Source organism: Mytilus edulis, chromosome 6 (assembly GCF_963676685.1).
Source record: "Mytilus edulis chromosome 6, xbMytEdul2.2, whole genome shotgun sequence".
Taxonomy (NCBI): Eukaryota; Metazoa; Mollusca; class Bivalvia; order Mytilida; family Mytilidae; genus Mytilus; species Mytilus edulis.
In genome coordinates, this window is record NC_092349.1 from 13,172,884 (window position 1) to 13,184,864 (window position 11,981).

General features: G+C 31.9%; 1 protein-coding gene across 2 annotated transcripts in view; it reads right to left on the reverse strand.

The window, feature by feature from the left end:
• Positions 1 to 11,337, reverse strand: part of LOC139527165 (sushi, nidogen and EGF-like domain-containing protein 1) — a 75,340-nt gene extending 64,003 nt beyond the window's left edge. The window contains exons 1-4 of one of the 2 annotated variants that reach the window (XM_071322473.1): positions 11,041 to 11,245; positions 7,883 to 7,936; positions 2,503 to 2,853; positions 1,108 to 1,221 (exon numbers count right to left, since the gene is read on the reverse strand). In XM_071322473.1, the coding sequence (XP_071178574.1) occupies positions 1,108 to 1,221; positions 2,503 to 2,853; positions 7,883 to 7,936; positions 11,041 to 11,122 (601 nt within the window). In that variant the 5' untranslated portion in view covers positions 11,123 to 11,245. Of the gene's footprint in view, positions 1 to 1,107; positions 1,222 to 2,502; positions 2,854 to 7,882; positions 7,937 to 11,040 lie in introns of both variants that reach the window. The other variant, XM_071322472.1, reaches the window with a different exon arrangement.
• Positions 11,338 to 11,981: the final 644 nt, after the last annotated feature.

The following is an 11,981-nucleotide window of genomic DNA, read 5'->3' on the forward strand; positions in this document are numbered from 1 at the left end:
AGTAGTATTCAAACAAAATTGAAAGATTACGTAAAATCAAAGCGTGAGCAAACAATTAAAGTGTATGTGTAAAAATAAACAATTAAAAGAAATGGTATTGCTACAAAAGGTTTGTATATTTTGATGGATAGTATTATTCAAATTCTGTGGTTTTTTTTATTCAACAACACTATTGCACATGATGTTAAAACTAACCCCAATAGCTCCACTAACACAGCTATCTGAGTTGAGATCTTCTTGTCATAAGAACCAGAATTTCAAGGAATCTTTAGACAGATAAACTGAATAGTGTTAGTCGTTTACACAAATTTTAATATAACATAAAAAAATTAAAATATCATTATTTTAATGTATTTATATCATCTGGCATTAAAAAAATCAAGAGACTATCGGATTTCCAAAGTTCATCTGAGATTGGGAGGGTTATTTATAAAACATTTCCATCTGTTTCCGGTAAACAGTTTTTCTTGGAGTTTATTTTGAATAAGATTGTATTTCAGCTATATATCTAGATTAAACTTCAGGTATTTGAAAGATTGATAGTCATACTTCAATAAAAAAAAAAAAAAAAAAAAAAAAAGGGGAAAATTTCCCGAATTTTTCATTGTACTAATGAACTCAAAATCGTTCAATTTTTTTTGTCGTGTTTTTTAATTTCCGGATCTGCGCAGAACACATAACTCTTCTTCCTTCTTCCGGTCTTGTTGTCGTGAGACTTTGATTAGTCTAGTAAAATATAGGAACTCAGGGAACACAATATCAATATTTCATTTTTAATCATTCTTTGTCTTTGGCATGAATAAACGTTAGGCCTACCTGATGCATTGCGTTTCTTTGTTTACATTGAACATGACGTCATAACTTAAATAACGTCACAAGTAAAATCCCTAACAGAACCAAAATCGGAAACGTTACGGTATTTCCGTATCTTTTTTTTTTAACAAATATTTAAAATACAAAAAAAATAATTTAAACAAACTTCGTCCCCATTCACAGGTAATGCCTGCCTCATATTAAAAGCAAATTTTGCAGTGTACTTTTGCAAATTAAAATTATTAAAGGGTAACGTTAAAGAGCCAACGATCTATTATTTTTTTAAAAGCTTACCGTCACAATGGGCACCTGTCCACTCGTTCACGCAATGACATCGAGGGGTCAAATCTATCAGATCGACTAAAACGCATATACCTTCATGTGCACAGTAATAGTTTACACATGGATCTGGAATGATAATAGTTTATTATTTAATTCAAATAAATAGATAAATTGATAAATCAAAAAATATACTAGTAATCTATGGTGTTTTATTTCGGCACATTCTTATTCATCGCCCAGAAAGATGTTTGAACCGCTAAACGACTGTTCCTTAAATCACGTGCATGTTTTATGTTTATGTTTTTTGTACATTGTTTCGCAATAAAAGGTAGATTATTGAAAATAAACAGCTGCGCCATGAGCGCATGATACGCCCGACGTCTTGTGTGGAAGTTTTATGCAATAATCATAAATAGTTTCTGAGAACGTTTTAAGCAATAACCATATATTGTTTTTGAGACACGGCGGGACATGTGAAACCCCCCACCCTGTTTTCTTTTTACAAAAAACTAAATATCACTAAAATAAGATTTTGAATCAAAACCAGAAAGTATACAGATCTTTAGATTAATATAACAAAGAAGTGTGTAAAGTTTTAAGCAATAATCATAAATTATTTTTGAGATACTGCGCGACATGTAAAAAAAACCTCCCCTGTTTAACAAAATACTCAATAACTCAAAAATGAAATTTTGAATCATCACCAAAAAGTATACAGATCTTTAGATTAATATAACAAAGAAGTGTGTAAAGTTTTAAGCAATAATCATAAATTGTTTTTGAGATACGGCACAACATGTAAAAAAAAACCCTCCCCCTTTTTTACAAAATACTCAATAACTCAAAAATGAAATTTTCAATCATCACCAAAAAGTATACAGATATTGAGATTAATATAACTAAGAAGTGTTTAAAGTTTTAAGCCATAATCAAGAATCGTTTTTGAGATACGGTGCGACATGTGAAAAAAACACACCCCTGTTTGATCCTGTTTTAATTACAAAGTGCTGTAACTCAAAAAGTTTAAATCTCATTTTCACCAAAAAGTATACAGATCATTTGACCATCATGAGAAACAACTATATTAAGTTTCATGAAATTTGAATAAGTCGTTCTCAAGTTACGGTGCGACATGTTTACGCTGGACAGACAGACGGACAGACAGACGGACAGACGGACACCGGACATTTGTATACCATAATACGTCCCGTCAAAATTTTGACGGGCGTATAAAAACGACACCTTAGTCAAGTCCTTATCGTTTTCATATTGACAAAGACTTAAATCAGAAATCAGAAATACTGCAAGTGTAGCAATAAAAAAACGTCTAAGCATTATTATAGGGGTTTCTTTGATATTTAACGATGATTATTGTCATGTGCTTAATCTAAACATTTAAAAACTTACGAGGTATGCATTGGTAATCCAACCAGAGTTGAATATCATTGCCGGACTTTGACCCTGACCTTACTGCAACCTCTTCCTCGTTTATACAATCATCTTCATTGAAAAGGTCACTGACCGTAAATTCACATGTTTGTTTCCCATTACATTCGCCCTCCACTTTCACCAAGGACTGTGGATCGCTACATTGATCTTTTCCAGATTTGCCTCCTTTACCTCCTTTTCCATGTTTACGATTTTTTCTCGGTTGACGAGGTTTTGCTTGACTACCATAGTTGGCATTCACCACACGAATTACTTCCCCTTCGCCACAAGTTAGTGTGACTACCTCATCATCGTCGAATACGTCATCCTCTGAAAATAATTATGATAATAAATTTTCCTTGGAGTTTGGTATTTTTGTTATTTTACTTTCTACCATTATATTTTAACCACACTATAGTATTTAGAACAACTAGAAATAATTAATTTATTTTAAGCAATGCTCTATTCAACGAAATTCAAATGAATTGGGAATCAGGCAAGCCCACTCAACTAGCTATATATATAGATGCAGATATTTGACTCGAAATATGATACCATTTTATTGTTATCCTTTTCTGTAATCAGTGACGAAATCTTATTTTTAAAGGTACATTAGTCAATCAAAAATCGTTCTGTAAATATGTTGAGTGCCTCGAAGATCACATCTCCGGTAGTATGTGCAGACTTCTTGGAAATGTGTAATCCTAGAGCATTGAATCCCATGTAATGTTTTTGATATTCAATCGTTCTGTCTGTTAATTTTCATAACGAAGTTAACCTCTTTAGTGCTTATTTATCATACGATTTTATAATAACATAACGGTAATAGTTTAACTGTACTTGATTCACATTTCGAATTTGAGGAAGATACGTTAACTAATTCAAGATAGGTTTGTAAAAAAGTGTAACAAAAATACAGAACTCCGAGTAAAATTCAAAAAGAGACAGTCCATTAAAACTAACAAAATCAGACACTATCAATCAACTGAAAAGGTAAAAAACAACTGCCATCTTACCGACTTGTAACCAAAAAAAAAATGTTCAAATTTGAATAAACATAAGAAAAGAATGAGATTTAAGGAGAAATGTCTTTGTGATAATTGATGCAAATTAATGTAAAAACTAAGGTGCGTAGTAGCATACCCGCTTGTCTATTTATAATATGTTATTTATCAGGAATAATAAATTCATGCATGGAGAACGTTATCTTAAAACTTGAAGAATGTACCTTTGAGTATTACATTGGTAATATGTTGACGTCACATATGAAAAATAGTATGTTTAGCACAGGGAACTTTTCTGAATATAATTTTTCAAAAGAAATTGTTTTAAGCACCTATAATCTAGGATCTGTAGTGTTCAGATAAGTCTTTTATGAGTATAAAATAACAGCGTTGATAATTTTTTTAACCAATAGTTAGACAATGCATTCGATAATGTTCGAAGGGTTAATTACACGACTTTTAAAAATGTTATACCAACTCGATGCAACACAATCATTATGATCATTATAGGAAGTTGTTGGGTGTATTAGAGATTCCAATACAATAACATACGTACGAAAGTCGACGTACGGAACTTATAGGACTGGTTATTGCCAAACACTGAATTTTATTAAATACTTCGCTCAAGTTTAAACAAAGTATTCCAAGACTTTTAAAATCACACACTGTAATTTTCGTCCAGATATAATGTTTTCATCATAACGAAGAATGATAGATATCTTGTATTTTTTATTATCACGTCATTTTCAAGATTCCCGCTTTTTTTTACTGACATAAGATAACGTATAAAACACGTATCCTATACCTTTTATACGTACGATTTGAGTTATCTTTCATGATTTTGATTATGACAATTATTTGTCAATATACTTTGTACGCTCCATTATACTTTTTTCTGTCTTTCTATCTTTTTATAAAATTTGTTAAAATGAAGTATTTTTCTTTTAACTATCGCTTCTATTTAATTTCTAAACAAACGTATTTTCATTTATTTCAAAATATTTTGATAAAAAAATTACCAAAAATGTGATTTTTTAGAATAAAGGGGTTTGATTAGGAATTTGTCTGTATTAATTGGATTAACGGGAATGGAATGGTATCGGACTCCAGATACAAAAGACATTTTCAGACAAATTTTGTTCTATCCCTTGAAGTAAACTAAATTATAGTATTTTATCCTTTTTATTTATAAACAATTAAAAGGGTCACCGAATACATTTTACCGAATAAATCATTAACGGAAATGTGTATGGTAAGAAACATTGAACAACATGATATAATAAGATTTTGTTGCCAAATGCGGACCCAGGATTTTGGAAGGGGGTATAGGTTACGTTAAAAGTTGAACAAAAAAAATGAAGTATTAATACAATGTAGGGTCATATATATAAATGTTCGTTGCATATGTATTTTACATATACATATTTAGGACAAGAAGATGAAAGTGACCCAAACTTTCTACCCGGACACATAATTGTTACCCCGGACCGACCAATCTTTGCTTTAACTCCTAAATATTGCGTACTTGGCAGAGAGGCAGCCAATATTCGATTTATAACGGACGAGGATAGAGCCCAAACATTCCCGCACTCGAGCAGTGGTCTAGCTTTCATTGGCGCAATGAGACAACCGCCTAACCAAATTTTTGACCATTAAAAAACAGTGATAAAGAGAAATCATACCTGGTATTTCATAGTATTAAGTATACTAAGTGAGTGACGACGGTTGAAAACGTCGACTGCGTTACTCTTTACTCACTCATTCTCCATATTTAACGTCTTGAAAACTTTCTTTCTAGATGCAAATATCTTTTATTTAAGTAACAGACAAAGTATACCTCGCAAAAACTGATTCAAACAAGAGGTAAAACTGTATGTGAAAGTTATATGATGCTTGATTACTTTTTTTTGACAACTAACTTGTTACTTTTGGTGGACAAAATTTTCCACAGACACTTGGCACTCCTACATTTTGTTGTAGTACTATTCTAACTTTGTAATATAATTAAGACTGCATAGTTAACCCAGGTATTATCATCCAAACATTTGAACAATAGCTAAACGTTTAAAGTTAAAAGACATAGTACAAAAGCATTTTAGAGAAGGTCATACATATAATTCACTTTTTTGTTCTGACCAGGATCGATCTGTCTGTAAATGAATACTGAGAATTAAACCTTCAACCAGCAGTTTCTTTGAAATATATTGACTGCGCACTAGAAATATTATTTCAGGATAAAATTCCAAAAATCGGGATTCTTCGTAGACAGGATTTTTAGCCAGTGTGTGACCTCTCAAGAGGATGATCACCTACACCTATTTTGCGATTCATATTTTCAATTAACCTTCCACTCCCTATTGACATTGACATCTTTTAACCAAGTTGAGGCATTGACTGCTAAGATTCAAATCATTTTCGTCACCAGATATAAAATTCAAGTTACGCAACTGTTGATTGATTGATAGATAGTTGTTTAACCTCCAGTGGCATATATTTCATGTATTATTAACGTGTAGAGATCATGGCATTCTATCTACAAGAGGCATCAGATTTATCGTTCCCAAGCTGACCGGACGGGACTGCGTATTTGTAAATCCTACACAACCAAACGGACTCTCCACTTTGTCAATGGTTTAACTGCCGATCGGAACAAGACAAATATTGACCATATTTCTATTCCCTCGATCACCTTTGAGAAGTTACTGTCGAGGCGAACGCGCGACCAAAGAGACAGTGCACCACTTAATCCGGGTCAAACTCTAATTTGGTATATAATTTAAGACGTTTATATATTGAACAGAACGGAAGGACGGAAGGATGCACAGACCAGTAAATATAATAGACCTTTCTATCAAAAGTTGGTCATTACACTAAAATGATCATCCTACTTAACAAATGTCCGCTTTTCATAAGCATTTGTAGAAGTTAAACATCAGCCATTTTAGAAAATTAGAAAAACAAATTCAATAACGCATGCGTTTGTACTGTCTCTTCCTAGAATCCATGCATTATTATAATTAGAGACAAGTTATAAACGATTAACTGATTCAGTTAAGTGTCACCATATTTTGTCTTGGAGATGCATCCACATAAATTACATTTGATAAAATTCTACGGAACGGTGACCAAGTACTATCAGAAAGATGCATCAGTGATCTGACGGTGGTTTTTACCTTTGACAGAAGTATCTTTTAATGAATTATAGAAGTATACTGAAAAAAGAAGGAAAATCAAATCGCGTACACCTTTTATATTCCGGCGTGTTTGAAATTTTGTTTTAATCATAACTTTTAAATCAAAAATGTGAATGTGATCTCGCTTCAGATTCTTTTATTTTTTATTTTTTCAAACTTAATTTTGATTACGTAGCTTTAAGAATCTTCGTTTGAGAGATAAAGATATGGGTCAAGTGAAATGACGAAGTAATGATCGGTTCATTTGATTACCGATAACTGAATAATTATTCCCTTTCAAGGTTGTTGTCAATGAAATCATCCTAAATTTGATAAAAAAAAAATATGTAAAGAACTAAAATAGTAGTTTGTGTTAATTTTTAAAATTCATGCAGTCTATGCTTCCTCCGTCATGCTTCAATCTAATTGGCCGAGATACCGTCAGATAGGTTGGTTATGTTGAGTAATGTCAATTTATTGGAAATCTCTAAAACAGGATGCACGAGGGGTTTTAGCAGTGTTGCTTTTGTTTCTGTTTAACCTTGTATTAATATATACTTTTTTTAATTTGTACTGTATCGCGAAGGTGTGTGTTATATACGTTATGTGCTATCAACTACAAAAAACATTTTTATCGGTGTTTTCTTCTCTTTGGTCAGGTTGTTTTAATGTCTGAACCAAGTAGAAATATAAGAGTTATTTTGCACTAGTTCAATTGATTGATTACGTTTGATTTTGTCCGATTGTATTGACTTCCTTTTTTTAATCTTTGGGTTCAGCATTTTTGTTATACTTTTTATATGTAAGATAGACAGCCAAACGATGACGCAAACAACTGGAAGACATCTAGAAATCAACACAAGTGAGTGGTCAACACAAGTGAGTGGTCAACACAAATTTATTTACAATACATAGTTGTATTTCATCTTAAACGTTGGTTAGTTATAGTATCTTTGATCACTGTTCTATTAGATTAGATGACCAAACAATTAACTTGAGACAATAAAAAGTGATTATTTACATTATTTATGTAAATTGAATTCATTTATGTCTTTTGCTAGTCTTGATCATATACAGGACCTGTGATTGATGTCCAATGCCTATGAGTCTTGATCATATACATGACCTGTGATTGATGTCCAATGCCTATGAACATTCATTGTTACTTCTGGCTAATATTACCTTTACTGCCGCTGTCTCCACGATGTCTTTCCAATAATCTTTGTTGTCTTGCCACTAGAAAAACGGAAATAATATATGATTAAAACTTTATAGTTTTCAAAAATTATAACAACAAAGTAAAAAACACAATCCAAAAGGAAAACTTTGATTTACATTTCAATAGTGTCGCTTGAGAAATTAACAGATCATAGTACAGAAACTTAAAGAATAACTAATCGAAGAAATCAAAAATCGAAAATATTCGCCAAGTGACTGAACAACACATTACTTCACAAATGCCCGTATGTTGTTTGGTCAAGAGTTGACTATATTTTTATATTAGAATCTTCGTTTTTAGTTATTCTTTTACTTACAATGATCCTCTGGTTTTCAATGGAAACAAAGTAGAAAATGCAAGGAACTATATCTTTTTCTACGCATTCCCAAATCGTTTTGATGCAAAGTCACCCATTGTTGTATGACATCAGAGGAGTGAAATTATCGGATTTATTTCACATGTGAAGTAATGATTTTATTGCAATAGTAAACCACGATAATTATATACATTAATTGTTGCATCCTATGTAATAATTATAGTAATTATAAACGAACGGCTTTGAGTGTTGTATACAGATGTTCAATCAAAAGTGTATATTGACGCTTAATTATTGACACCACTGCATGGCATTGGATAAATGTCGCAGATCCGTTAAACTCTGGTGGTCCGTATGGACAAGAAGACTGAAACTTGAAGGGACCATAATTATTTTTTTTTCGAGTTATCGATTTTTCGATAATCGAAGTTCTACTAGACAAAACACCATCATAACTTTAGAAAACGGAGTCATGACAACCGACCTTCACACCAAAAAAACTGATAAACACCAATTTCTCTCTCCAAAGAGTTGCCACCCGAAACACTGCTCCAGGAGCATTCCGTACAGCCAAGCCATCAGGTTAAAACGGATTTGTTCATCGGAATCAAAATTAAACCATCGTTTGGGGCAACTCAGACAGCAACTTAAATCAAGAGGTTATAAGAACAAAAATATTTCAGAAGCTTTCGGTAAAGCAAAAGAAAAAGACCGAACAAACCTACTTGAATACAAAGAAAAGACGGCCCAGACAAATAAAATCCCGTTTGTTGTTAGCTTTCATCCTGACCTGACAAATCGTTCATCAATTGTCCACAAACACTGGCGTCCTATTGAAAATGATCCTTCCTTAAAAGAGATTTTTCCATCACCTCCCGTTATGGCTTACCGCAGACCCAAAAACCTCAAAGATATTCTAGTAACATCCAAAGTATCTAAACAGGAGATATCAACAATCGGAGGTTATACACCATGCGGAAGGGGCAATTGTAAGTGCTGCAGAGTCGCCACTATCGAAACCCAATTCGTCAGCACAGTCACAAAGAAAAAATACAACATATTCATAACATCAAATTGCAAAACGCAAAATTGCATTTATGTTCTAACGTGTGGAACTTGCAAAATACAATATGTTGGTGAAACAGAAACACCATTTAACATCCGACTAAATAACCATCGGTCATTTTATACAAAAGAAAGGAACTGCCCAATTACAAGACACCTTTGAAGAGCAGGACATGATTTTGAAAACGTCACATTTCAAATCATTGAGAAAAATCAAAATTGGGATACACAAGGAAGACAAAAAAGAAAGAGATTTTGGATGCACCAGTTACGAACTCTTGAACCTGATGGACTCAATGAGAGAGACGAAAAAAGATTTAAAAACTAATCAAAACCATAATTATCTTGAAATCATACAAATTAATTTATAGAAATTCATACAATTATCGAACATCTATAAATGTGTTAAACTTTTATTCCAAGTTCATGTAGTTGTAGCTACAAACATATTTTATGCAACATCAATCAATATGTTACACTTTTCCTCAACTCTTGTATAGATTTAGCTACACAAATATTTTTTGTCATGCATCCGATTTCAGCTTGAGAGATGCACACGCCTGATGAAGCTAATTTGTTTAGAGAAATATTGCGTATGTCTATTTAACATCTAATAGAACTTTTTAATGTATTAATTAGTGTGTTTAAGTTATATTCTTAGACATTTATACAATATGTTTGTAATCACATAAGCAACACGACGGGTGCAACATGTGGAGCAGGATCTGCTTACCCTTCCGGAGCACCTGAGATCACCCCTAGTTTTTGGTGGGGTTCGTGTTGTTTATTCTTTAGTTTTCTATGTTGTGTCATGTGTACTATTGTTTTTCTGTTTGTCTTTTTCATTTTTAGCCATGGCGTTGTCAGTTTGTTTCAGATTTATGAGTTTGACTGTCCCTTTGGTATCTTTCGTCCCTCTTTTATATATTATATATATATATATATATATATATATATATATATATATATCAGTTAATACGATTGCTCACAAGGACGTTATTGCATTCAAACTTCTGAAAGCTGAAGTCATAACTTTCTTTGTTACTTGTGTTAAGGTATTGTTGTATGTATTTTCTTTGACTATTTCGATTGTACTTGTGCATTTGTATTGCACCCTCTCTGTTTCTCCATCTTTTTATAGTAATATATGAAGAGTTATTTGAAATACATGGTAATTTGCATATTGAAATTGCTCATCCGAAAATTGTTTAGTTATTGTTGTGGTCTTTCGTTTACTATTTTGATTGATATTATGAATTGTTATTGACCCTTACTGTCTCCTCTTTATTTTTAGAGTTTATATATGAAGTACACGTTAAAGTACATAGTAATCTGTATATTAAAATTGATTGATTAAACTTTCCTGAATACGTTCTAAAAATATTTAGTTATTGTTTTTGCCGTTCGTTAATTATTGTGATTGAACTTATGAATTATTATTGCAACATTTCTTTTGATTAGAATCAAGAATTGTTATTGTGTCCTTTCTCGATCTTTTTCTTATCATAATAATGTAGATGATTACTTTAACTTACACAGTAATTTGAATTTCAAAATTGCTTGTTAAAACTTGCCTAAATACGTTCTGAAATTATACAGTTACTGTTATTTTCCTATTTTGATTGGACTTAAGAATTGTTATTGTCTTCTTTCTAGATCTCTTTCTTATCATAGTAAAATGTAAACATTACTTTAAAAAGCATAGTAATTTGAATATTAAAATTGCTTTATTTAACTTACCTAAATACTTTCTGAAAATATTTCGGTTCATACAACTAACTCCACAGACAAATACAAGTACGCATAGTACCTGTAACTTCATAGTTGTAATGATGTACTGATGTATTGAACAGATTATACTGAATGACGATCAATCTGTATACTTTCGTTATATATCCTGCTTAATAACGCAACAAATCGTGGTGATGGTACTTTTATTGGTTCATCTCATTATGAGTACAAATATCCAATTATCCACAATTTATTTGATATATGCAACTTAAATGGGTGGTATTTATAAGTTGGGTGGTTATCTGTTTATTAAACCATTTAATATTAACTATGATTTTATCTATATCAGGACAATATACATCATACGAGTACTTTATTTCTTTTTACTGACTTTATTTTTAGTAATATGTTTGGCTGCTTCTATAGATACATACAGTCATGTTAATTTTTATTAATTTCCTCAGAATTGACTTATGAATATCACGTGGTCACTTTTGTCAGTCGATTTCTCGTAGTATTTTCCTGTTCTTGAAAGAAGACTTGTTTGTGGAAATCATAGAAGAAAGACATAAACTGTAAACCTAAAAAATTATCTTGACAACAATATCTTCAAATAAACCCTGCCGCCTGACCCAGGTCAGGAGCCTCTGGCCTTTAGTAGTCTTGTATGTTGTTTTTTTACTTTGTTGAAGACCAATTGGTCGCCTTGGGCCGTATTCTGCTCTTTTGTCGTGTTGTTGTCTCTTTGACACATTCCCCGTTATCATTCTCAATTTTATTCTAAATGAATAAAAACTTCTTATAGGAATGATTGCCCTTCACAGGCAAATTCAAACAATTTCGTATAGTATGCGGAAACTATAGTAAATAGATAGAAAATAAAACAAAAAATAAATAAACAGTAGGACAAGATCTACAAAAGAGTCAACTTTACTGAAATCGTCAGTCAA